General features: G+C 40.7%; 3 protein-coding genes across 4 annotated transcripts in view; 2 read left to right on the forward strand and 1 right to left on the reverse strand.

Annotated features, from left to right (window-relative positions):
- smarcal1 (SWI/SNF related, matrix associated, actin dependent regulator of chromatin, subfamily a-like 1) overlaps nucleotides 1-16,170 on the reverse strand; it is a 40,789-nt gene extending 24,619 nt beyond the window's left edge. Inside the window, exons 1-18 of one of the 2 annotated variants that reach the window (XM_077727684.1) lie at nucleotides 15,823-16,170; nucleotides 15,533-15,733; nucleotides 14,249-14,576; nucleotides 13,292-13,342; nucleotides 12,948-13,208; nucleotides 12,832-12,882; nucleotides 12,582-12,762; nucleotides 11,817-11,967; nucleotides 11,478-11,639; nucleotides 11,339-11,404; nucleotides 11,111-11,251; nucleotides 10,441-10,662; nucleotides 10,295-10,365; nucleotides 10,070-10,172; nucleotides 9,009-9,191; nucleotides 8,808-8,905; nucleotides 8,639-8,735; nucleotides 8,475-8,551 (exon numbers count right to left, since the gene is read on the reverse strand). In XM_077727684.1, coding sequence (XP_077583810.1) covers nucleotides 8,475-8,551; nucleotides 8,639-8,735; nucleotides 8,808-8,905; nucleotides 9,009-9,191; nucleotides 10,070-10,172; nucleotides 10,295-10,365; nucleotides 10,441-10,662; nucleotides 11,111-11,251; nucleotides 11,339-11,404; nucleotides 11,478-11,639; nucleotides 11,817-11,967; nucleotides 12,582-12,762; nucleotides 12,832-12,882; nucleotides 12,948-13,208; nucleotides 13,292-13,342; nucleotides 14,249-14,576; nucleotides 15,533-15,703 — 2,414 coding nt within the window. In that variant the 5' untranslated portion in view covers nucleotides 15,704-15,733; nucleotides 15,823-16,170. Of the gene's footprint in view, nucleotides 1-8,474; nucleotides 8,552-8,638; nucleotides 8,736-8,804; nucleotides 8,906-9,008; nucleotides 9,192-10,069; nucleotides 10,173-10,294; nucleotides 10,366-10,440; nucleotides 10,663-11,110; nucleotides 11,252-11,338; nucleotides 11,405-11,477; nucleotides 11,640-11,816; nucleotides 11,968-12,581; nucleotides 12,763-12,831; nucleotides 12,883-12,947; nucleotides 13,209-13,291; nucleotides 13,343-14,248; nucleotides 14,577-15,532; nucleotides 15,734-15,822 lie in introns of both variants that reach the window. The other variant, XM_077727682.1, reaches the window with a different exon arrangement.
- Nucleotides 3,858-7,391, forward strand: LOC144204500 (thioredoxin domain-containing protein 6-like). The gene is given in 10 exon segments (XM_077728531.1): nucleotides 3,858-4,008; nucleotides 4,103-4,160; nucleotides 4,302-4,405; nucleotides 4,490-4,561; nucleotides 5,098-5,214; nucleotides 5,422-5,494; nucleotides 5,606-5,688; nucleotides 5,765-5,857; nucleotides 6,854-7,008; nucleotides 7,058-7,391. Coding segments are annotated over 10 exon segments (1,122 nt in total). The 5' UTR covers nucleotides 3,858-3,975.
- Nucleotides 16,171-16,540: 370 nt separating the features above from the next.
- On the forward strand, nucleotides 16,541-27,288 carry LOC144203885 (E3 ubiquitin-protein ligase MARCHF4-like). The gene is made up of 5 exons (XM_077727461.1): nucleotides 16,541-16,894; nucleotides 17,086-17,728; nucleotides 24,431-24,586; nucleotides 25,151-25,343; nucleotides 26,766-27,288. The coding sequence occupies exons 2-5, from the start codon at nucleotides 17,336-17,338 to the stop codon at nucleotides 27,140-27,142; spliced, it is 1,119 nt and encodes a 372-aa protein (XP_077583587.1). The 5' UTR covers nucleotides 16,541-16,894; nucleotides 17,086-17,335; the 3' UTR covers nucleotides 27,143-27,288.
- The last annotated feature ends 123 nt before the right edge of the window (nucleotides 27,289-27,411 follow it).

The raw sequence follows: 27,411 nt of genomic DNA on the forward strand, positions 1-27,411 counted from the left end.
ATGACCGACAATCTCTCCCCGGATGCCCTTCTAGTTTAATTAAAGCCTATAGCAAACACCTTTAATGGCAAGTCTGACATTTCCCTTGATGGTGGACAAACGAATAGAAAACTAAATGAGTCAATTCTTGAATGTCATCTGGGATTCAGTCCAACGTTTATGACTCGACAGAAGCTTCTCTGGGAGATGAAATGTCCTTAAAATGAGCCACAAAGGAAGCTTTACATTTGACGTGTATAACTCAGATGTGCAAGTGGGGGGCTAATCTTCAGGACCGAGTACCAAATCCTCTTCCACCATCGCTCCGATTAAAACCATCCGCTTGGGAAACTTAAGTGATTTTTGCACGTCCGCTTAGGGGACCAAAGACCCTGGGAGAGAATTTGTGAAGACCGGCAATGGTGGCAGAATACTTTATTGTGGAAGGAAGACTACAAAATGAGAATTTGAAAGTGTGCTACGCGGCCCTGGGAAAAGACGCACTCTGCTTTGAGCTAAATTGGGCGTTCAAGTACTGTCGTGCTTGATGGCATTGTCTATGACGCACAAACACTTCTTTGTGACCGAGTTAGATTTGACACTTTCTCAGAGATGTTTCATTTGTTTTCTGTGTAGCTTTTTAGGGGGTGTTGAAACATATCCCAGCCAACTATGGCAGGGGAAGCCCTGAATTGGTTGTCTGACAATTACAAGACACAAGGAGATGACCAACGATGCACACACATGCATAACTAGAGACAATTTAGAATGTTCAACCAGTCTATCTATCATGCATGTTTTGGTATGGGGTGGGGGTGGGGGGGGGGGGGGGGTGTTACCCCAGTTTCCACCCGCTTTCGTTTCTGCATGAATTGAAAATTAATTATTTGGTTGGCGACAAATCTCTACCCGGAACGTCCAATCCATTTTGTTCGACAAAAGCAGAGTTAAAAGAGCCCATTGAACACAACTACATCTCACGTTGCCATGATTTTTAATTGGCAGATTATATGGAAGTAGCACGAAAAGGACACATCAAAAGATATACTTGGTGGTGCCTTTTTTTTTCCAGCCAAAGGCGATGCGGTAGAGCTGAACATTTTAAGTGCAGCAGGTCATTGAAATTCATGGGGCTGAGCTCTCAAAGAGGTCGGCTGATGCCTTGGCTCTTTGGTCGCTTCCTGACTCACATGAGAATTTAGTTGGATGGCAAACTAAATGAAGAGCACTAACGAGGAAGACAAAATGGAGGTTTTAGGAATTCTCAAACAATATTTCATTAATTTTGATGATCCGGATGGGACGTATTCATTGAAAAAAAATGTGAAGTTAATTTTTAATCTTGAATCTTTAAAAATAGTTCTTGTTATATATTCTTCCTTTTGAAAATATGAGAATTTCACTCTACAACGAATTTGCTACATTTTGAATGTATTTATTATTAACATTATGTTAAGTTATGTTAATATGTTGGGTTGTCGTTTGAAGTTATTTTGTAAGGCGTAATTGAATGTTTAATGTAATGTGCAATTTTGTTTCCTTCATACATAAATAAAAATGCAACTATGCTTCGCTTGATTTTCAGTAAAGATTCTTTCATCAAAAAAGTATATTAAAATACCAAATTAAAGAATTGGCAAAATAATGTGATCGAACAAAATTAAACTAGATGAAATAAAAATATTTCACCTTTTGTGGGAGATCATCCAGCCCTAATTTACATGACAATTTTCTACAATGTTATGATCTTACAAGTGCTACTACAAACTGAACGGCACAACATGACAACTAATCGGCTTATTATCTATAATATTGAAACATTCCTCAAAAGCCCAATATACACAGCCAAAAAACCTCATTCAGTAAAAATGAGAAATAATGGAATGACTCCAAAATGTGCTATGGAAGTTACTGTATGTCTTAGAGCTAAGATGAATTACATAAACTGAAAGACCCACCACAGAAACATTAAGCTTCATTATTATGGCATTTATGATGTATGGTTAAACATCTAGTAGAACATTTAATTAAAGTTGTTTTTTGGGCTTTTTAACTTGCATCCATACAAAACTTAACTCAAAACAAAGAGTGTCAACCCGGAAGAGACAATATGAGCCCTAATTAGGCCTCGTATGGATATTCTACTTGTACAACAAATGACCTAAATATGCTTGGAGAATAAAGAGGATAAGTATATTGTGAAGCTTCAACCCCCCCAAAAAATCTTCTCCCACGTAAAGTCCATTTGACTACAATGGCAAAGTTCAGGCGGCTCACTGACTTGAACCAAAAGCTGACACAACGGCCTTTCCTGTCCATCACTTTCTTGCGTTTGGACATGTTTTCTCTCCATCCGCTCGCTGTCAGTCAGCTGCCACCCCGGCGTGACCCGCCTCCAATCCATCGCTCAAAAAAAGACATCACAACTCTCTGCTGTGTCACCACCTCCGATGTCTAAGCTCTAGGCGAGTCTCTCCCACATCACAAGCATCTCATTCATAAGCCCCATTTCCTGAGGTGACCCACTTCCTGTCAGAGTCTACTCCAACGCTCGCCGTTAAATTATTAATTGCACTTCCAACCTCTCATATCTCTCCTTAGCCGACTATTCGCTGCTGATTGAAAAGATGGCAACGACCTTGAGCCACCAACTGGGACGGTATCTCGAGTCTATAAGTCACCGCTTCTCAATTAGTTTCTGCATTACAAGCCCACAGATGGATCAGGATCTGTCACTTTAAGATCCTTTGAATTACATTGCAAAAATAATTGGTGGACTAAGTCCTGAAATGTACATATTGATAAACTGGTAAAACCAATTCATCCAATTGATATAGTTCCCAGTTATCCATATGCTCCCGCCACAACTCGATATACAGTGGTACTTCGACATACGACCAATTTGAGATACGAGTAAATTTTTGAGAATATATTTATCTTGAGATACGAGACAAATTTTTGAGATATCCAATTGTGAGGACTTTTGTGTGCATAATTTTGGGAATATTTTGAAGGGAATACAAAAATCAAACAACCCTCGATATTGACCGAGAGTCAGTTTGGAGGCGGGGAAAACAGAGCCAACTCGGCCCAGAGAAGAAAGGTATGAAAATGTCAAACAAAAATTAGAATTAAGTTTAGTGTTAGGTTAGATTAAACTTATTTTTGAGTGTGTCTGCATCGTAATCCAAATTCATTTGTTTATGTTATGTTACGAGCGCGTTGCCGTGCAACAACTGGAGGGAAAGAAAAGGTAACCAGCAGGTGTACATCCTGACCTTTACCTGATTAAAAAGGATTGAACAAAATGGAAGGGTAGAAAGTGGATGGGATGAGTAAATGGGATCTGCTCTCATTAACGTTTGCTCTCACTTTGGGTGGATTTATATAAAAATATGGTTTTCTATCATTACATTTAGAGAAATGACATAGAATCTATTAAAATATATGAATTTGAGATCCATAGAAATCCCAACCGAGCTTTAGGGAGAACATGTAAATTGAATTAAGTCTAAAACAATAAACTAGATGGTTTTAATAAATGTAAACCACAATCATAGTAGTAAAAATTACAAAGGTGTCAACAGAATCTCGGGGTATCTTTGTTTGCACCAAGTATTTTTCCTTCCTAAAGTTTAACAAGTGCACAGCCTGGTGGATGCTCGGTGAATATAAATTGCAAGCTTCTGTCTGATTTGATTTTGATTTCTCTTCATTGTTTTTATTCACAAGGCAATTATTAAGTCTAAAGTAAGACTTGAAGTGACAGTTTGCTTTCCCCTATTATCTTTTTCTTTTTGTTTCGTTTACGGTTCTGGAAACAAGACATCGGGAATGTGGAAACGTTGCCTAGCAACCGAATGTCCACACAAGCTTGAACTGTTGAGGGCAAAAAAGGACGCACTTGCTTCAACAAGGGCATTTCTACGTCATTTTAGTTTACTTTAGTCCATTTTGCAAACACTGTATACATAATTATAGAATAGGCTTAGTAAAATGACAGGCAAAAAGAAGGAGGCATCATTCCAGGTAGCCATTTTGTCAGAAACCAGCCAAAATACCCTAATTTTTACTTCAATCATCCAACATTTAAGTTGTTTCTTCATTTTTCCTCACACTTTAGGCTTCTGCCACTAACCAAGAGCAATGGGAGGAGATTCTTGCAAAAAAAGGTTTAACAGGTAAGAGCCATCTACACCTCACTCCATCCAAGTCAATTTTTTGAAACGAGAAACAAGTTTGGCGCGTTGATAGAATTTTAATTTACTTTACCGAGCTCTTGTGGTGGTTTGGGGAAAAATCATTTCCATCATTCAATATAGTGGTGGACGTGTACCAGCAGTGGTGTGGTCCATGCCGAGCCGTCATTAGCCTATTACGGAAGATCAACAATGAACTTGGTGATGAATTGTTACATTTGGCAACTGTAAGCATTGGTGGGCCACACTTCAAGAGATATTTGAAATTGAATGCGGCAGCTCTCAATAGGTGTGTGTGTGCGTGTGTATAGGCAGAGGCAGACAGCATTGATGCTCTGGAGAAGTATCGAGGGAAATGTGAGCCTACCTTCTTGTTCTACGGGGTGAGTAGGACTGTGTTACTTCTAATATTATTACAGTGGGTTGAAGGAGACATTATTGTAGGAGAATTATGATTGAAGAAATATAGTTTTTAACTCATACAGTACACCAATTGAATTCATTGGGTGTCACTGACAGGACAAGATATCCGATCCATTTAGTTGAATTAATGTCCATAGATGTCAATGACATGCAGTTACAGGGATTAAAAAAACGTTTATGCATGTTTTTAATGCCCAATTTATGAATTTAGTATCTACTAAGGTATAATGAATAATTAAAAATATGTATATTTAATAATTCCTGCACTTGATAATTAATATATACATAGGGAATACCCTTGTCCTCCTATATGAGTGCAATGGAAAAGTTACAGGAAAAAAATGGACGCATGAAAAGGTCAAATACTTTAAAATAGTCCCTTAAATATCTTCCACTTCCAAGTAGCTTTCCACTATACTATAGTGACTATAGTGACCACTGTCCGGAAAGAGTTACAGAACAACAACACATTTTTAAAAGGGATTTTTGTGCACAGGGCGGTGAACTGGTGGCTGTACTACGAGGGGCCAATGGGCCTCTCCTTCAGAAGATAATCGTGGAACAACTAGCCAAGGAGAAGTCAGTGCTAGAGCACGGTCTGGACCGAAAAGTGGTACTAATGGTCAAACTAGGATTTCTTTTGGTTAAAAAAAAATGCATTTAAAAAAATCATTAACAGCAATAGTTGCCCAATCTATTTAAAGGGGCAGAGCATGGCTCAGGCGGATTGGGTTTTTTATCACTGCCAATGGCAAAAAAAAAAACGAGTTAGGAAACTACTCTGTAGGACTACAGCAGATTATTTTTGTGTTCCTTTCAGATGGTAGATAATGATCTTTCGCAAGCTGTGAAGATAGATGTGCAAGGGGCCCATCGCTTAGAGGAAGCAGAAAGTATAATAACTACTTTGGAAAGGACACATTTTTTTTCCTTTCTTATCATCCATACACACAAATGCAGCAAATATTCTGAGTTGCTCATCATTCCAACTGCTCTCCCCACAGTCCCTGCCAGGAAATCTTACACCGTAGCCATCATTAAACCAGATGCAGTTGCTCAAGGCAAAGCTAATGAGATCCTGATGAAAGTACACATTAACAAGAACAACCTGACCATGTGTTTTGGCCTTTTTGTTGATGAAACAGTTTTTTGTAACCCACTAGGCACAAGATGCAGGATTTAAGATCCTAGCCCAAGAAGAACGGACCTTAACCGAGGCTCAAGCAAGGGAATTTTATCATCACAAGGAAGCAGAGGTATGCCATAGTCACTAGAATAAAATGTGATTGCACATCCAACACAGTAGATGGCAGTTGTTCTCTTGTTCTAAAAGAGACTCAGCTCTATGTTTAGGGATTTTCTGCACTATGTAGAACTGGAGCTCTGAAGTTCAGTGTAAAAAAAAAAAGATATATATATATATAAATATATATATATATATATATATATATATATATATATATATATATATATATATATATATATATATATATATATATATATATATATATATATATATATATATATATATATATATATATATATATATATATATATATATATATATATATATATATATATATATATATATATATATATATATATATATATATATATATATATATATATATATATATATATATATATATATATATATATATATATATATATATATATACATTTATCTCAAGAGAAGATATAAAAATATTTCGATGGAAACAAAGGAGAACAGAGATAGAGGGAATGTCTCTTGAAACCTACGACAAAGCAAATGTATCACTTGGCTTGACCTGACGATGGTAGCAATGTGACTACAAACAGAATAAAAGAGATCACAAGCTGCATTTCAACTATACATTTTTCCTCCCAAATTAAAGGCGGGATTTAACAACACCAGTCCACCAGATGTAACCCTATATTTTCTCTTGCTTGTCATTTTGTTGATACATTTCTCTCTTTTATACCTTGCATAATTGCCAATGCAGCACTTTTCCATTATTGGCAGATTTTCTATAAGGCCTCATCACTTTGATCACTTTACTAAAGAAAAATGGACACATGAAACTGTTTGCATATGGAAAAGTGATCACATGACCAAGTCCACTCTCTTCTAATGGAAACACAGCTATTGAGATAGTCACCCAAAATACAAGACCAAAAAATATGACGAAACCAACCAAGCAATTGGCTTTCCCGTGACTAGGGCGACAGATTTCCCCTAAATCTGTTCCTGCCTTTCATGTGACCATCAGGAATATTTCCAAGACCTTGTACAGTTTATATCCAGCGGACCCTCGCAAATTTTGATTCTCTCACATCTTGAGGACACGTCTGACGTGGTGCAAACTTGGCTTGACTTTATCGGTCCCGCAAACATCGAAGAAGCAAAACGCGAGAAACCAGAGAGGTAAAATTGTGCCATTTTTAAACAGTTAAAATATCTAATTGTCCTCAAGTGGAATTGACTAGTCTGCTCCATCCACCACACCCAATCATGACGCTCCTCGGCGGCCTAAGTGCCAACCGAGCCACCATCTGCTCTTCGCTTCCTTACACCCCCCCTCTTCCTGGGTACCAACAGCTTGCGAGCGCAATACGGAACGCGGACGCTGTTCAACGCCGTGCACGGCAGCGAGGATGTCGACAAGGCCGGCAGGGAGCTTGCCTTTTTCTTCCCTGACTTGGACAAAGCCAAGGGAACGGCGCGGGTTGCGGAAGAAAAGCCTATGGAGATGATGTTGGCTCTCAACCGGCCTGACACTGCCAGGGAAAACAGAGGTGGGCTTCTAGCCAAGGACACAAACACATGCCTTAGCATGTGCCTGTCATATCAATCTAAAGAATAACGACATAATTTGTCTGCTCCTATTGACGACAGTGGACATCGCCATAATTCACCATCATAAAAAAAATTCTTAATTCTTAATTTTGACACATTGGGGGGGGATGAGTATGTTTCAATGCAATTAAAGGTGATAGCTGTCCAATCGCTTTTGACTGGGAGATTTGCAGTGACCATCCCAGTCAAAATAACTTAAACATATATACTTATCAATGGTAGTCACCGAGTAAACTGCTTCTAAATGTTATAAATCCTCTACAGGTCAAAACAAAAAGACACATGAAGCCCCTTTGGATACACAGCAACACAGTGAAGGTAGGAGGAGATCAATACCGTCATAAAATATTTATATTTTAACTTTGTTTGAGTCAATCTTTCAATATGGTTAATTCGTAGTATGTTGGAATTCATGACATCGTAAATGATTTGTCATCATTTATTGTTATTGTAGGAATTTAATTTTAATGTCAAATTTAATTAACATGTCATTTCTCTTTGGTTTAAGAATCTACCATTAAGTATTACATAAAACCTACAAAAAAACTGCCGTACAAATTACACAAAAACAGTAATACTTTTGTAATTTGTTATCTACATTAAAATTCAATGGAATATAATATTGAATGAGATAATATTGACAATTATCTGAATAATCTGAATTGTAGTCTCTAGTAAAATGCTGATTTCACCCTAACAATTACTCGATTAAAACTGTATGAGACCTATTGAGATACAAGTTCCCTTTATTTTTCATTGTAAAAGCCACACTACACTAACCAATTTGTTGTTAGCATAACCTCATTTCTTTTCTCCTTCAAACTAGGAGACACACATGAATCAAATCCTCCCACTCAAGTGTGAAAAAGTCCAGAGTTGTCATACTAATCATCATTGGAACAAAACCATTTCCACTACGTCCTCCCATATAGTTAGAAACAGCCTTTACTTAGAATACAAGTATTTTTTTTCGATCACTCCAAATAGCTTGGATAAACCTTTTTGTTCCTAACAAAGAAATGGAATCCTCTTACTGTCCTCCTGTGTCCTCATTGTCATCCTCATTGAAAGACCTCTCAAACATCTCCGTGATGCTCCTCTGACTGAGATCCTACACAATGTCAAATTACAACGTTATACACTGGATCCGACGTGAATAATCCGCCCCTACAGCAAAAGTAGAAGAACAAATTGCTACCTTTGAGTGGAATTGAGCTGTCGCCGCTTCGGCTGAGAGGTTTGACTCGGACAGGCCGACCTGCTTCAACACTTGCATTTTGACTTGAATCAAAGGCCTGGGTGGAAAAGAAAAAGACATTAGGATTCAAAACAACTCTGCCGTGGATACTGTTGGTAAATTGTACCACAAGTGATCATCAGCTGTTCCTTGAGCCACCAAATAGTGAATGTTCACGTTGTTGGTTTGACCGATGCGATGAACTCTGTCTTCGGCCTGGATGAGAACCTAAAGCAGGCAAAAACCTCATTTCCTTGACTTCAAGAATTCCCAACAGACAGCCTTAAATAGTTGACAAAATATATGTATTTTTTTTTAAATCAACTCTTACTCCAGGGTTCCAGAACAGTTCAGCAAAGATGACCAGGTCGGCGGCATGTAGCGTCAGGCCCATGTTCGCCGCGGTGATGGAAAGGACGGCAACGCAGGTCTTTGTCGAGAACTGAAATTTGTCACACAATCTCTGGCGCTCTCCTGACGGTGTGGTACCATCTATTCGAATGAACGGGACGTCCTGTTAAGAACATGGAGTTTGCTAAAAGAACAGTGGTTCTCAAACATTTTACAACAACTACTACCACCAAGAATATGAGTATCCCAACCAGAGCCAAGAATATATTATTATTATTATAATGGAAGCCATTTATGGTGCATTTCCATTCAAAATGGATTCGACATCTTGCGCCATCACGAATATTGAAACAACAATATATAAAATGACACAAAAAAATCATGTTAAATGGGGCCCTAGTGTATTGTCTGGTAGGGTTCAAAAAACACCTACAATGGACAAAGCCTGGGTACCACTGGTGGCACTCGTGACATATTTTGAATACCAATTAGCTAGAAGAACCTCAACAATAGTCACTCCTGAATAGAGGCATCTATTATTTTTTTTATCTTTTGTAATATGACAATTTCACTCGAGGAAATACTTCATTGCATAAAAATCATGACCGTATACTCTAATTTTGTTCATTAGTCCATGAAGGAAAAAAAATCCCTACATAACATGGATGGATGCTTTCTTTCCAGTGTAGTCTTAATACTCTGTTGAAGATAGTAAAAAGACATTTGGAGAGTGTTTTTACTGTCCAGTACTTAAATATTTAATGAGATGATGGTTCAGACAGCTTTGGAAAATTCCGTTTGGAGTCTTAAGTTAATGGGATGGTCTAAAGTGCTCTTCCTGGAGCAAAGAGAATCATGCAAAGTTTTCTTTCAGCTTGTACTGAGATGGTAAAAGGGCGCCGTGTTATGGCTTAAAAGCAAGTTGGGGACTATTACCAGAATTGAATGAACTGCCCCCATCATCAGTGCCAATAACCCCAATCATCTCTTAGACAGTGTTTGCGCTTGTGTTCTTACTCTAGCCTCCTCCATTTAACTCACCCTTTTAACGAGTTCACTAGTCATGTGATCCAGGACTAACTTGTGATGGGCAAACACCAGGAATTTCTCCTGTCCACATTCCAGCATGTCTGTAATGTACTCCCTGTGTTAAAAAAAAAAAAAGCATTTTACAATTTCTTTCATTTCATTTTAAAGGCATAAACTTTTAGTTTCAATTGGACGTCTACCGCGGTCAATGGCCGCCACCAAAATGTATTTACGCACGTAATAGCTTGCAGTTTTGCTTCAGCCGTGTGGTTGTAATACATAAGGAGAGCTTCTTTTTCTTCCTTTTTCTGAAACACAGCCAGATAAAAATCAATCAAGGGACGCAATAAAAAGAATGCTTGGCATTTTGCGGCGTAACTAACATTACGATGTTCCTTGGCTAACTGATCGGCAGCAGCCGACAGAGCCGTTTTGGTGCGTTTGCTGACTCCGTCTCCGATGGTCACCGTGACAACCTTGCGTTGTTTGGAGGGGAGTTGGGAGAGGACGTCGGATTTGAGGCGCCGCAGCATGATGCACTCGGAAAGAAGCAACTTTAATTCGGCCAGGTGGGAGGATCCCGAATAGTCCCAACCCCAGGTCAACTGGGCCAAGGGTGAACAATAACAAACAACATAGCAAAAGCTAGAATGTAATAGACATTTTTGTTAAATATATATGTATATTTTTAAGGGGCGGTCAAACTGTAAATGTAGTGTTCATAAAACTAACACCTATGGGATTTAAAAACAATATTCTTTTACATATCTAATTCTGAGAAGTATTTACACATCAAAATTTCTAAAAAAATCAATTTTAATTTTAAACAAAAATTATTATGTCAGCAAATGAGTAAATGCACTCTAAAAACTAATTTAAATGAACTAAATTTGGGTGGAAGATTCAAAAATAAATTACAAGTCCCTATAATATTATATTATAACCCTAATCTGGAGCAAATTGGGTAAATAAATTGGTCAAAAGTCAAGAGAAAAAAAACTTGCACAAAAAATAAAGAAATTAAAAAAAGAACCTTGTTTTAAAAGTAGTCACCTGTTTGGCATCGCAATAGCGCAACCCAAACTCATGAAAACTTGGGAAGAGATTGGGTTTGACAGCCAGAATCTGCGTGTAGAGCTCAGCAGGTCTAGACATAGCAGGAGTCCCTGATAGGAGGATGGCCCTCTTTGCAGCCTGAGTGTATAGAAAAACATGAAAGATTCATTCAAATTCCTCAAATCTTTTGATTTGAAAATTGAACAAAAGAGAAAAGGGAAGAACCTTTAGTAGCGGCAATGCAGCTTTACAACGAGCTGTCTTTATGTTCTTTAGGAAGTGAGATTCATCCTGGTGGGCAAAAGGTGGCAATAATCAGCAACAACAATAAAAAGTCTATCTAATAATTGTACTCATAACTGACCATGATGATGACGTCAAATGGATTGCCTGGAAGTTGTTTGTCCATCCTGCTGAGTAGGTCGTAGCTGACGATGTTGACCAACCCTGCTTGCAGGTTGTCTTTGGCCTTTACCACCACATTCACACACTCGGGATTCAACGATGGGAGCCAGCGACGGAAAGCCTGACACAGAAAAGACATACTGTATTCTTTTCATTGAACTGTACTCATATACCAAATATGGGGGCCGACGTGACCCAAAGTATGATGTACAAATGTGTAGAGGAAAAAACAGAGTATAGGGAGGAGTTTTTCATTTTTTTGAACTATTCAACAAGTTGATGTGACTCTTGTTTTTACCTCAGCCCAGGTGAAGCGCACAGAGGAAGGAGCCACCACGAGAACGGGCCACTCATTACTGTAGTAGGCAGCGATGCAGATGGCCTGCACAGTCTTCCCCAAACCCATCTCATCAGCTAGGAGCAGGCGACCTTGTTTTGACACAGCAAAACTGCAAAGGCACAGTTGAGATGAAGAGACATTTCATCCACCAATGGGAATTCTGACATTTCTAACCTCTGATCAAGACTAAACAAACAACAAACTCAAGGGAGAATTGTGTCACTCCTCTCCAAATATAAGGGAAAGAGAAAACATTCCTTGCTTTGGATGTTAACATTGAGCAAAAAAAATAGAATAAAATTAAGTCAATGAAATGGAATTGGTCATACTCTAATATTGCCATAAGATTTTAATATTTTGGTCATCCTTTTTGAAAAATAAGAAATTTATTCAAGCAATATTTTTGGATATCCTTTGGTGTCAATGGGAGGCAGTTAGTTAATAGATTTCATATCAAAATAAAATGTATACTGAATATACTTATTTCATTTCATGTGAATATTAAGTATGACTACCTGATTAATTCTTATTACTGCAATTGGCTATACACTAATTAAGGGTCTGGAAGTTGGCTGGGACTAGCTCCAGCACCCCCCATGGCTGTTGTGAGGATGAATAGAACAAAAAAAAAAAAACAATGAATACTTAACAATCATTTCTGTTAGGGCTAATAAAAAATATTGATGAAAAAAAAAATAGTGCAAAGTCTCCCCGAGTACCTACTTGACTCCTTCCATCTGGAAGGGCATAAGGCTGCTTGTAATCACGGGGTCGACGCAGGACAGGTCGGCCTCAGGGACGTCCAACTTGGCCGGAGGCCCCTCGAAGTTGGCCGAAAAGGCCTGGACTATCGCCCGCGGAAGAGGCTCCACCTCCACGCCTGCTATCCCACTGAGGCGCTCCACTGGGAACAGAACGCGGTGCCGTTACGCGAGATTGCAACAGTCGGACAAATCCATTGGGCAAAACTCACTCAGTCTCAAGTAGTCCTCCAGTGAAAAGCTCCAAGTTCTTGTATTCATGTCTGCAAAAACAATGAGTACGGATTTAGACTGCAGGTCCAATTACTCAACGGTATATATTCAGTACCGTAGGCCTTTGAAGGCATCTGCTTGAATGCTTCGATTATGTCGGTCTGGTAACCGATATCAATCTCAAATCTGGAGGGTGACAAGAGTACGCATTGGCCTTGGAGGACAACCCCTGGTTTCTGCCAGCCGTTGCACAGTTTCAGCAAAGCGGTCAGTGATGAGCCATTTTGAGCTTTGCTGGTCAACGCCGCCATGTCCCATCCTTCGACCCCAACCAGAGGCTTCAGGGACACCGAGGCAATCGACGCTGCTTCTGTCACTGCGGTGGAGTGGGGAAATTGTTACACAAATTGAAATCAAATGGCATGTGATGTTGTGACATGTTGGGGGGGTGAAACATACTTAGGAGATTGTAATGTTCCATGCTGAAGCTCCAAAACTTGTATGCTGGGTCTAAAAGTCAAAAAACAGGGTTCACGGTTTAGGAGGAAATTCTGTTGCTATATGTATTGGTGCTGTGCTTTATGCATGTATCATATGTCTGAATATTAATATGGGGTGTGACAATATATCACATCCATATGGTGCTATATATCGTGATTCATTGTATCCCAATAGGTTCGAAAAATATTTGTCCATTTATAATATTTCTTTTTGTTCCAGATCATGAAATGTAAACATAATACAACAATAACCCAAGTAAATGTAAAACACAAGAAATTCCGTTGTCATTTTGACTAAAATAAAAAGATCTTTTCATCCAGCACTATAAACTTAGTAAGTCAAGTGTGCATTAGATCAGCATTGAGACACAAATGGCTGAAGCGATTATGTCGAAAATAAAAATCGGATGGATATATATAGCCACTTAATTGGTGTTAAGAAGGCTGCAATGGACAGATGTCTATATTGCTGACCATGGGCATTATAAATTGGATTTATGCGGCCACAAAGAGTGTTTGGGTGTCAGATCAGAGCCAAGGATTACGTTAGCAACATATGTCAGCTTTTGGCTGGGTGTGCCTAGCAGTTGGCTTTTTCAATAGATAAAAAAAATAAAAATACGAGCAGTCATAATGTCCAATAGAAACACTAATCAATCTAAAACCATAATTTTGTTTAAAAAATAAATCCAACACACCAGATGATTAACACAACAAAAATAAATGGCACACATATTCCATCTATACAGCCAACTTTTAAGGTTATAGAGTAGCTGCAAGTATTCAAGCAACTTAATTTTTAACTAAAATGGATGCCAATTTGTCTTAACTTGGCTGTTGCTGACATTTTAAGTGATGCACTGGATAAAATATTGTGGTGTGTTGTTTGTGGTGATGCTTGTGCTTGGCGACTCACCATATGCCTTGGATGGGATGGATTTAAAAAGTGCAAGGAGTTGTACATTGTAGCCCACCTCCACTCTGAAGCGGCCATCAGTGTACGGCACGCATCTGCCTCTGGTGGATACGGCGGGTTTCTGAGCAGGCGTGGCCTTTAATGGTGGCAAGTCTGATGTGGGTTTGTTTGCTTGTTTGTAGAAGGAGCCCACTGCTGTACTACTGGGTGAGGGCTGCCTATCGTCGAACAGAGCGGGACTGGCGCTCCTAATGCTGCTGTCGGTGTTCGTCGGGGATTGCTTGATATTTTGGCGCTTGCTTGGGGGAGGTGTGTCTCTGTCTGACGTCTACGAGGAAAGACAGCGGTGAATTAGTTTCATTGTGCAACCCGCCTTTGAAGTATCGAGGAGTATTAGCACCGCGTTGAAGAGAAACATTCACGGTGGAACCATGCGAGAATGGCTTGGTATTTTTAGAATTAGGCTTAAAGAAAAAAAAAGGCTTATTATAAGGGAACATGCCATGTCGGCATTAAATCACAATTTTGACTATTGAGGTGGTTTGTTATTGGCTTGTTTTGTATTTTTTTAAAATCTGTGTTTTAAGTGTTGACACATTCTTATTTATATTTAGTTTTTGGAATTAATTTGCCATCATGGGTAACTGAAGTGGAATTTCACTGGCGCCACATTTCTGCCAACCCTTTATAGTCCAAATGGATTGGACGTCTACAGTCTTCATTGGCAAAAAATACATCAAAAGTAACAAGATGAGGAAGATATGAAGCCTGACAGAACTCAATTGGTAAATCAGAGAATTTAAGACTCCGTACAGATGCATGCCAACCCTCCCAGTCCAAATGGATGGGCCTTGTATCTACCCCAATGGCAGCATACGAGTTAAAAGTAACATGGTGAGAAAACTGTGCACCCTGATCAATCTCAAATGGGAAGTAAGAGAATTTAAGACATTTTACATGCATGTCAGCCCTTGCAGTCCAAATTAATTGGACGTCTATGGCCATCAAAATTAGATCTGACCCAATTGTGGGAGGGATGTTGATTGATTTCCCTAATTGCATGGTTGGAAGTGGCAATTGGACAAAATTACCGTGGAGTTAATGTAAAAAAATAAAAATTTTAAAAAATCTGCCATTTTCAAAGCAAATCTGCCTCACTAATCACTGTCATCTGCAGCCAGTGAGTGAATCTTGTACTCTGATACTTTACAATATCCTAAGCAGTTTGGGCAAAAAGTCTCCATTTCCAAACTACTGGGCATTTTTGTGATGATTCTTACTCACGTGTGCTTCCTGCAAGAACGGTGGAACAAACCGCTGAGGGACTGTTGATGCAGCGCTGCTGTCCGGTGGGGTGATCGCGTTCAGTCCGAGCCTCTGGGCTCTCCTTTCTAAAGCTTTCCGTCTATTTTCTTCGATCATCCGCTGCTGTTCGGCTGTCAGCGGGGCAGACATGACGATCTCTAAAAACGGCTCACATCTGGACTGTAAACAGACATGCGATTTAGCATTGACGGCTACCAACGATAGCCAATTTAGGAAAGTTTCCAAGTTAATATAAAGCAAATCGCTACCTTGATGGAAGTGAAAGTTCATCTGGCGAGAAAGCAGTTGCAATGTGCAGTTAGATCTCAAACACAAGATGATACTGTCTTGTTTGAAGCGCGTGATCGAAGAAACTTTACGAGGTAGCAACGCTCTTAATTAGACATGTTTGTTGCACGAAACTGGCGCGCAGGAAATGACGTTCAATAACAGGGCTCCACGTGGTGGAGAGGGCGTGTACTTCCGCCTAAAGTGGGCGGATGGATTGTTTACTCAGATTGTCATATAATTACTAAAGGACTTATTTGGGGTACATATTAATTGTAAATATGTCTCAAATGTGTTTTTTTTTCTCAACTACAGTAAGCGTCTACTTACACTTGGTGACTCTCATCGGGGCATGTACAAAACACCGATGGTCTGATTTCTCATTGATGTGATTCACTTTGTTGAAGCTGTCCCAGTACTTCTGATCTTTAAAAAATATGCAAGACAAATATACAGAAACTGTTATGCCCTATTGTGGCAGCCACGTCATTCCTGCTCAATAAACAATGTACAAATCCTATCTAAAAATATGAAAACATGTTTCCACATCTACCTGTTACTTTGGATTTAATTATCATATCAGCGAGAAAGCACTCGCATTTAATTATTTGTTCTTGTGGTATATTAGGAGACTAAGAACATATACTTATACCAGATCCGTCTCGCCGCATACATGGATGGCGTGGAGGGGCGGGTGGAGGGAGGATTGGGGGGCGAAGTGCGCGCGCGCGCCCGCGCGTGTGTGTGTGTTGCGTCTGTTGTGGGCTCCGTCCCAGACTGCACGATGCTTGGCAGCATCCATCCACTCGGCAGCAGCACCAGCCAGCGTTCACACGGCACCAGACGCAACGGATGCTTTCTTCGCCCACGGCAAGACGCTCGGACGCTGGCGTGGGATTACACCCCATCATCGGCGGACGCGTCCACCTAGCTTTCCACGGAGGCAAAGCCGCAGCCGACAGCATGTGTGGCGGGGTAGGGTAGGGTAGGCTAGGGATGGGTCGGTGCGGGATGATGAGGAAAAATCGTGCACAAATCATCGTAGCTGAACAGGTAAGATGCGCACGCCTTGTTTTGCTCCCTGCATAAAGGCGAGAACGGTGATGGGGCTTAGTTTAAAGGATGCCACATTGGAGTTTGTGGCGTGCAAAAAGCAGGCCGTGAGAAGAAGGAGACAGTGGTCACATCCTTATTAGTCAAATGCAAAAGCCCATCAATCTAACGTTCCACTTTCCTCCTTCCAGCTCCTCCGCCCAATGGCTTCGGACACTTGTTTACCTCCGTGGGATTTGCTGGCCTTTTGGATGTACTCGCTGTCGTCCGGACGCTAAGGAAAGAAAAAAAATAAGGACGCTCCATTTGGGAAAGGAATACTAGCTCGTAAAATATCCCGTCGGCTCAGCACCAAGGAGGGGGGGACGCGCAATGCGCCCCTGCGCCGCGGTGCTGCTGTGACTGGGTGGCCGGGAACACTTACTGGGACCTGCCGGGCCGATGCTGCGAAACCAGGGGATGCTGAAGAACCGCTGCTGCGTCCTGCTTGGTGACCTCAGGCTGCTCCTGCTCGGGCCGCCGGGGGCGGCGGGGTCTCCTCCGCCTCCACCGCCGACGACTTCCCAGCTCAGCCCCATGAGCGGACAAGGCACGCAGAGCCGTGAGCCGGGCGTCGCCGAGCGTGGCACCCCGCCCGTGGCCGCCACCGAGCGAGGACCGGCCGTTCCGGGCTGGGTGGACGCCGCGGAACTGTCGGCGGCGCTGCGCGGATGCGGCGGCTCTTCGGACGACTGCTCAAAGGGCAAACTGGAGGAGAGGTTCTCCCTCACTAGCTACACGGAAAGCGGCTTCAGGACGCCCGTGTGCAGGATCTGCTTCCAGGGACCGGAGCATGTGAGTTTGGTGATTTCCTAGGCTTGGTTTTCATGCACAATTCCTTCCAATTCCAACAGTCTTCACATGTAGGAAACAACACTGCGGTCTTTTCATCACATTTATTGAGTCCGTGCACCTACAACAATTGCACTCTGTCACCCCTATGGAAACAAAATTCAGCGGTACATTGATTTACGGATTTAATCTGGCCATCATGACTCAGACTAGTCACAGTCAAACGGAAATCGAAAACTCACCTATTCACTGTTTTTACACAAAACTGTAAAATGGCTCAGTGATTGAATAGTCCACTTAAAAGCTCATCTCATTTTCTGAACCACTTTATCCTCAGTAGGGCGGCGTGGGGTGCTGGAGCCAAACCAAGCTGTCTCCGGGCCCGAGGTAGGGGACAGACACCCTGAATTGCGCAGGGCACAAGGAGACAAAGGACAATTATTCACACTCACAGTCTCACATCCATAGCTAAGGGCAAATTAGAGTGTCCAATTAGCCTACCATGCATGTTTTTGGAATGGAGTACCCGGAGGAAACCTACGCAGGCGCGGGGAAAACAAGCAAACTCCACAAAGATGGCCCGACCTGGGTTTGAACCTAGGACTCGCTTAAAAGCTAATACTATACAATAAAGTTGGATAACTGTTGTTTTGGCGCCCTCTGGCGATACATCGGTAACTAGGGAACAAAGTGAGTTGAGGAGCTTCATTTGGACATATGTATTTCGTTGCTGATAATTAGACACTCTTTTCACAGAGATGTCAAAGAAGGTAATAAAAAATATTTTGTCACATAATTGTAAAAAGGATAAGCGGTACAGAAAATGAATGAATTTAATTGCAAAGGGCCTATTGTAATTTCAGAGAGTTGTCTGGAAACACTATCTGAAAATCTCATTTTAAATTTGCATCAGAACAATAAAAAAAAGCCATATAATTGTATGTAAATCCTCATCAAAGGAATTGAAAGCATGCTTACCAGAAAAAAAGCTGACCTTTTGACTAAGAAGAACACGGTTGATTTTCAGGAAGGTCAGTGCCTTCTGGTGTGAAACTGGATTTAAGCTGTTGTTGCAGCTTGACCTGAGAAAGAAATTAGGTGAAGTAGTATTCACTTGCCTGTGGCAGTAACAGCGTATAATTGACATTTAGGATTTAACGCATTGGATTCATGTGTGTTGAGCGTCGTATTCAATAAATAACTTTGCATGAGGGTATTACAGTCCCTTAGGCAAAGTGCAGGTTAAGTGATCAATTACTTAAGTTTTTGGGGCCAGGCAGGGAACAAATAGTATATGCACCGTAGCAATATATCTAAATATTAATCAAAACTTAAGTTTTGGGCTATGAAATGGAGCCATAAAAAAGGGTAATTAGAAACATACAAACTGTGGTACTGATAAGATAAGGTTTTACTGATTACTGAAGTAATAATTACCATGTCCATTTATGGAAATGCACTCTGTAAAATCTTAGACTGATGGGCTGTAGGCAGGCTATCATTATTGTGTTGTGCATGTCATGACATTTCATTGTTCAGCCTGTCACTATACATCGCCACCATATTGATGAACAAAGATTATTTCTAGTCTAGACCTTTCACAGCACACTAATGTGTTGTAAAGCGTGGTTGGGAATCATGTTGAAGTTAACACGGCATATAAATACATCACGGGGTAGCATTCTTGCCTGTATTTCCAAGGTCTTGGACGAGAGAAGCCAATCTCAGTGCAAGGCTGCAGCGACTGGAGAAGACTTGTCCTTGTCCTGACCATCCAGGAAATAGTCCTTGTCATCTTATTAGTGAAGAAAAAAATAGTTGTTATAACAGGATTAGGGGGAAAAAACAGATGTATTTTTTTAAACTTAAAGTGCAATGTTATATCATTCTATTACTGTATTTTCTCGTATATATGCCGTATTTGTTACCAAAAAAAAGAAGAAAATTGTGAATCAGGGGGCGTTTTATACGAGAGAAATCGTAAAATTCAACAATTTTAAAACAATTTTAAGGGTACGGCCTATACGCAATATGTGACAAAATACCGTATATTATGCCTGAAATTATTAGAACACTACAAATTTTACAATAATACATAGGGTAAAAATGACAGAATTCTAAATGTGCCGCAAAATAATGAGGAAAAAATGCATAACTTACAATATATGAATTAAAATTCCCATTGAGTGAAAGATGTCCCATCTATTTTGATTGAGAGGGCAGGCAGGGGTGGATTGAACAATTGCTGCCGCCCCACTAGTCAAATTTGGTCTTGCGTCTATCGCCGCCAATGGCAGTGAAACCTGATTACTCCCTGCTGGTCATCCAAGTTGAAATGGATTTGATGTCTATTATTGTTCATGCCAGACCTCCCAATGAGATTGAATGTCTTTCGTCGTCAGTGGCTCGGAAAAAGTCCAAAAGTCACTTCCTCAATGAGCATATAGAAAGCAATTAACGTGTCCTTTTGTCTTTATGCAAAGCCTGCAACTTACTCTATCATTTCATGGTCATTGCCTTTCTAATGGCTAACAAAGGCTCAGCTAATTACTCTTTTTGCATCTCAGTGCATGCTTTCACCTCTCAGGTTCGGCTTTTTAATTATTACTAATACAGTGTCCAGAGGCTGCATAGCTTTTTTTTTTCTTTTTACCTCTTTCTTTCCCACACCATTTCTCATGGTTCAGCAAATTTTGCCCAGCATACAAAGCAGCGCATTTCCCGTGGCCTCCTCCCGCCAAGTTATCGACGTCTCCTTGATACGTCACAGTTTGTCAATAAAGCTTGATTGAATGCAGTCTTATCTCTTAGCGCTCGTGCTTGGGATGTTGTCTCTCCACCGAAGCCAGATGGCTGTGAACCGTGCACGTTTCTGAAAGGAGAGATAAGCGAAAGGTCCACATACCTGTGAGTGATAGAGCCAGCAGGGATGTTAGTCGTTCCACCTGCCTCGGCTTTTAACATTGTCACGTACACCGACTGATTTGATGTGACGATTCTTCTCCTAAAAACACTTCTGTCTACAAGGTGCGAGACAACAAGAAAAAATGGCGTGAGAGAAACAAGTGCAGTGGAACAGGTCTTTTGATTCTGGCAACGATAGAGAACAGCTTCTGTTTGTCCAATCTGATTTGAAATTGCATTTGTGCTGCATGCTTTGATTGACAGAAATCCAAATGTGAGATCATTTACAATCAGGATTAGATATAAAAACATATGAACACAATTGGCGGCCCAGTGGAACGAGTGGTTAGTGCGTCAGCCTCAGTTCTGGAGTCCTGGGTTCAAACTCAGGTTAGCCCTCCTGTGTTGAGTTTGCATGTTCTCCCTAGGCCTGCGTGGGTTTTCACCGGGTACCCCAAGAACATGCATGGTAGGCCGAGTGAACAATCTAAATTGCCTCTAGGTATGAGTGTTACTGGATGTGACTGGCCAACATGTACCCCTTGTTGAATTGTGAATTCACAGTGGCTGATCACAATTTCCATACTCTATTATTCTCAGTGAAAATGACAATAATTACTGTTGGTTTTGTCAGAATGTCTTGGGGGGAAAAATGTTTCTAAAACTGAAAAAAAATCAATGTGATTTTAAGCCAATACTTCCACTAACCTCAAAATCAAGCCGCGTAAGTCATCCTCTCTCGACTTCAATTCTTGGAGCACTACACGTCCCACTAAAACTAACGTGGGAGCTAATCCAAGCGTCCTTGCACAGTGTCTATAAATACATAAGCAAAAAAGAGAAATGTGTGCCTGCGGTCCCTTCGAACCAGATCAAATGTTTTACAAGCTAATTCTCGCTTTGTGTTGCGATTTCTGGAGATACAAAGAGAGTAAAGCCCAATATAACCCTCTTGTTTGCACAAAAAGAGATAACGAGGATGACACTTGTTATGTAAAAAGCCCACAACAATGGGACCGTCTCGCTGCCAGGTTGTATAGGCGACATGATCACTCCCGCGGCACTACATTTTTCTTCATGTTATGATTCTCTCAGTATTAAATCGTCAAGCGAGGCATCCCTTGTGGAAGTAAAATTGCACACCAGCAATTTATGGCCTTTGTTCCATGCATTATTACTATATATATATATATATATATATATATATATATATATATATATATATATATATATATATATATATATATATATATATATATATATATATATATATATATATATATATATATATATATATATATATATATATATATATATATATATATATATATATATATATATATATATATATATACATTTTTTTTTTATTAGACTAAGTACTGTTGTATACGGGTACCCGACCCTCCTTTTAACCTGTCTTAACAACTTTTAATGGATCCCAGAGTATGTTAACAAGTGTCACATCACAACACCATCAGTAATTTAGCTGGTGGTTACTCGGAATTGCCCGAGCTCCTTTCCACAGCCCACTGCCCTCAAAGTCTTATGCAGCTCTATTCTTGCTCTAATTGCTGCGAAATAGCCAGGTTTTTTTGGAAATGATGTACAATTTGATCGAAAATGAAGGCAGTCATCCTGCAGGGCGGCAACTGCGTCTATCTTGTTTCACCTCAGAATCCACACTTGGCTAAGTGGCAACACAGCCGAATGCACTTGGACTCTACGGCACAATAAGTAGTCTTCGGGGTGAAGTTGGTGTCATTCTTCCAATACGTTTTGCAGACAGACGTGCTGCTTTTTTTGTTGGAAGTGGCCCAGACAAAAGCAATTTCAAAAGAAAATCAACCATCTCATTCTAGGCCTCTTTTGTCTCATTTCATCTCGGGCATAACGGTGCTCATTTTAACGGCAATAGATTCACCACCACCCCACCCCAGCCCAGCCCTCCCCCAGTCATAGCTCTTAAATTAATCTCCGAGGAAGTGGGCTTCCTCGTGTCTCGGCTCACTTAAAACGCTCCAATTCATTCCTCAAGCAATCATCGCTGGAAACATCAGTGAAATGCAAAGCAGACGCTGCATAATGTTGCGTATTTGGTGGCATGATCATATCTAGCCATCGCAATGCGTTCCCACTCATTTTGTTCAGGGGACTGTCACTGCTTTACACACTTGAGCAACCAAGCTTGATGTTTTATGTCATTAGTTTTTTGGGTTTGGAGTAATGGCCGTGCTGGCATAGTGGCATGCTATCATTTTTCGGAGGGGGCGTAAAGGATTTTTAAACACGCACACACACACACTAGTTTCTCTGCGGACCAACCACCTGCTGATTTCAGTGAAGCATCATATCTGGATTAGTAATAGTATACTAAAAAATAAATTGTACCAAAATTTTAAATACGCTATAGAAAACAATGTTACAGGTAACCTTAACTGTGGCTCTTATCTTACTGTCTCACTTCTAATCCTATTGAACCTAGTCCCTCCTAAGGAGAACCTCAAGAACTTCATCTCCACTTCTTCTAGCTCCGCCTCCTGTCTTTTCCTCAGAACTACTCTAGGCCATATATCAAGACTGGTCTTGGGAAAAAAAGTCATCATCTGAATCTGCTGTAGCAATTCTTCATGCTCCACGCAAATTTGTCTTCCACCATGTCACCAACTATGAGTATACCACTCCCTGCATCGATTTTTAAAGGGAATGCCAAGGTGAATGCTCATTAGCGGCGAATGGCTTTCTGAGTTTTGCTGCCTGCAGCCGCACAAAATGCCTCTGCCTGCATTCGACTACTAAAGGATCGACTCCACTTCGCCATAACACAATAAAAACATATAAAAAAGAATGCCTTTGCCTGTTGTCCCCGATCTCTGATAAATAGCCAAAGCTCAAAGATGCGAGCACCATTGCCCTTTCCCCCCCTCCTTAATTCATTTTCTGTAGCAAAAGGTTTATTATAATGCAATCTTCCTCCCCCTAAAGTTAATGGAGTGCACTTGGACTAACGCCGAGCTTTTGAGTAATGCCACGGGCTATAGATAAATGATCGGCAAAGCGTTTTGGTGATAACACAGTCCTAATACGGTGTTCAAATCTGCATTATTCGAACACAGACGGGCACATTGTTCAGTTTTTTGTTGCTCTGCTGTTTGATCAACAAAAGGACATTTAGTTGTGACTTCCTGCGCGAGTAGGCTGGAATGCCACGTTTATTATCAGATGCTCGCATTTACTCTTCAGCTCTTGGCGGCGATCCGTGCCGTCACAGCGAGCGTGTCGAGTCCCGCCGGACACGTCACAAGTGTTCTGACGCTTCTGCCAATACACGCCCACTCGAACCATCTGTGGACAGGCCTTTCTATTCAACCCCCAGCAGCCTGTTCCCACTGATTTCAGAACGTTAACAACGCGGACAAGCACTGCCATTTTACAATTTGAGATCACGTTACCAGCACATTTGCATCACAAGGTTCTGGGTGTGAATTAGGTTTAGAATTATAAAGATAAAGAAGTATGATTCACTGCCTATGATGACATTACATGGCAATAATCCATTTAGGAAAAATGAAAGCTAATAAAAATGAACAAAACAGAATAAAACTAATCTATAATGAAAGATACATCTTGTATGCCAATTGCAACTAGCAACTTTACCCTGCAAGCATTTGGTCGTCGTCATTTATGCTCCATAATGTGAAAATATAAGTGCACCACATGGGTGTTTTCCTACCCCAAAATTGTTACATTGTACTACTTCATTGAATTTCTACCCATTTTGTAATAAAGCTTGATTTTACGCAGGGGGAGCTCCTGAGCCCATGTCGCTGCAGCGGCTCAGTCCGTTGTACCCATCAGCCCTGCCTCATCAAATGGATCAGCGAGCGGGGTTCCTGGGCCTGTGAGCTTTGCTATTACAAATACCAGGTCATCGCCATAAGCACAAAGAACCCGCTGCAGGTGAGGATGTCAACTCATTATTTGATATTTAGGTCAAGATCTGTTGAGTTGCCTTGAATAAAGGTTGACGGATTCAATTTATATCTTTAAAAAAGAGATGACAGCCTTTTCCATCTACGGAAAGGAATTATTTGCGAGGATAATGACGAAAGATCTTAGACTGCAACTCTGCTACATGAGTGGGAGGCAAAACGGGTGAATAAACTGGAAAATATCAAGTGCTTGGGTGACATTGCAGTCTATTTACATCATGTATTCCATTTCGAGGCACTTGCTTTAAAGTGATACACAAATTAGGAAAGGCAATTTCCTTCAGGGAAAGAGTTCAGCTCAAGTTAACACATCACAGTGTGTCATAAAAATTCAAAATGTTTGCCACGTGTTTTGAGATTTATTTAGAGAAATAAATAAGGTTTTAGCTTAGTTTCAACACTTACTCGTATTAGAATAATGTACCTGATTGGCATTGAATGATAGCTACAAAGGCAGACTTAGCAAAGTAAGTTATATTTAACGACGATACTGTAATTAATACTTTGACGACTGACCTTGTGTGTCTGGCAGTGGCAGTCCATTTCCCTCACGGTGATTGAGAAAGTGCAGATTGCTGCAGCCATCTTGGGCTCTCTTTTCCTCATGGCCAGCATCTCCTGGTTAGTTTGGTCCTCGTTTAGCCCGTCAGCGCGCTGGCAGCGCCAAGACCTGCTCTTCCAGATCTGCTACGGCATGTACGGCTTCATGGACGTCGTCTGCATAGGTGAGTCGCTCCGTTCCGTTCTGTTCCCGACACTGTCGGATTTAAGAGAATCCAGCAAAGGAAATGTCAGTGCTGTTGAATCCTTTGTGTGTTATAGTGAGAAAATAATAGTGAAGACAATTCAACAATTATTGGCAACATTATGTGACATGATAGGTGGATTCTGCACCCATAAATTCATTTAAAACAGCAGATAGTACTAAAACATTTCTTTTAATACAATGTCACCCAGTAAATGGAACATCTTTGAAGTAGGTTTCATTGCATACATTTGAATAGATTTCTCACTTGGTGACACTTTTGAGAGTCCCTCGTTGAAGGATTGACGGTAAGGGCGGGGGTGCATCTTCCACATGTCCTGATGAAAGTAACATTTGTAGCATCATTCGTTTTAAGTCTGACGTCTTCCCGCGAGGAAAGCGGTAGGAAAACTCTTTGAGTAGTTCTGCAGGAGGAGAAGGAGGAGGGAAGGAGGCAGGGAGGTGATTATTTCTCCGGTGTGGTCAAGATTGACAGCAGAATCAGTTAAAAGTGAACTTGACATCTGGCAGACTTTCATTTGGAGTGGGGGCGTGTTGAAAATGAGGAGCTGATATATTTTCTTGTCCATCATTAAACTATTGTTAAAATCATTCTGCAGTGGCATTATTACATTAGGAAATAACAAGGTATATTTTGACGGTTGGCAGCGAATGATTAGTGTTTGTTGATGAAAACATAATGTAAGATTTTTTTCTAGAATATACTTGTATTTAAAAAACAATAAATAATATGAAATGAATTATTTTATAAATAAATAGATCACTATAAAGATGATAAAACTGTGCAAATATGTTCCTTTTTTAATTTTACCTATACTAAAATGAATGAATACAGTACAGTCACAAATAAATATTATTTTTAGCATAGTTAACGAAACAATACAAAAACATTCCATGTTTTTTTTCTCATCAACAAATTCCTTTTTTTTTCAAACAATTGAAAGCGTAAGATTTATAAATTGGAAATAGAGTAAATAAATAAAAAATGTATAATATAACAATAAAAATGGAACTAATGAAAACATCTATAGCCGTCAATGGCACCGAGCGAACCTGAGCCTTGATTTTAAAGTAGAGCCAAGTTTTGCTGGCAGTAGCCTCCAAGTTAAACTGATTATTTACGCCGGACTGCGTACCGCAAGCTACTTGTGTTACAAATGGCTTCTTCTTCTCCAATGCCAGTTTCAAGAGCAGAAAATCAATAAGTCATTTCAAAGTGCGGTGAGCGATTATTGAACGATACCCAAAAACCAAATGGTTTACTTTTGCTTCCCTGACTTTAAAACATACAAAATGCTGCATGGCCACTTTCTCGGGGTCAAAGCAATGTTTGTTAACAATTAACCAAAAGCTAACTTTGGTTATCGATTCTCTTTCCCAGCATTGATCGTCCACGAGGGGCCTTCCGTGTTTCGAATCTTCCACCGCTGGCAAGCCGTCAACCAACAGTGGAAAGTCCTCAACTACGACAAAACCATGGACAACGTTGACCTGAAGGACGTGGCGGCGGAAAGGACTCATCGGGCTTACCAGACAGGCCTCGGGGCCTCCGCCTCCACGTCCTCGCTAATGGCGGCGGCGTCCACCACCGGCGGTGCGGTGGTAGCCGCCGACGGGGCTCCCGAGGGGGGCGTGGCAACCGACCCGCATTGCCCCTACAATCTCCTACAGATCCTCAGCCATCTGAGGCCGTCGGAGCCCCGCAACCAAGGCGGCGGGAACGCACGAGAGCTGGTCATGAGAGTAACGACAGTCTGAGGAGTCAGACGAGGCCTTATAGTTTCTCCCGTGCGGAGGGGCGAGCGCAGCAACCCGACTGCGTCGGACTAAATAACGTCTTCTTGTTTGCATCACCGCTGTCCTTCCATGGATTGAATAAAATGAGAAATTGGTTCATTTGCAAAGACGACTGGAACATGTTTCTTTCTTCCCTATCATTTGAACTGGGAGGGTTGGCAGCCAATGAAGAGATGTTCCAAGGAATGTTTTTTCATTCCCTGCCAGCCCTCAACATTCCAATGGATTCG

Source organism: Stigmatopora nigra, chromosome 11 (genome assembly GCF_051989575.1).
Source record: "Stigmatopora nigra isolate UIUO_SnigA chromosome 11, RoL_Snig_1.1, whole genome shotgun sequence".
In the NCBI taxonomy this organism is placed as follows: domain Eukaryota; kingdom Metazoa; phylum Chordata; class Actinopteri; order Syngnathiformes; family Syngnathidae; genus Stigmatopora; species Stigmatopora nigra.

What these genes read in the sequence shown, in the direction of transcription:
- LOC144203885 (XM_077727461.1), top strand. Translation starts at nt 17,336, where the DNA reads ATGCTGCGAAACCAGGGGATGCTGAAGAACCGCTGCTGCGTCCTGCTT. An exon ending in GCTTCCAGGGACCGGAGCAT is followed by an intron (nt 17,729 to 24,430) that starts GTGAGTTTGGTG and finishes GATTTTACGCAG; the next exon opens with GGGGAGCTCCTGAGCCCATG. An exon ending in CATGGACGTCGTCTGCATAG is followed by an intron (nt 25,344 to 26,765) that starts GTGAGTCGCTCC and finishes TCTCTTTCCCAG; the next exon opens with CATTGATCGTCCACGAGGGG.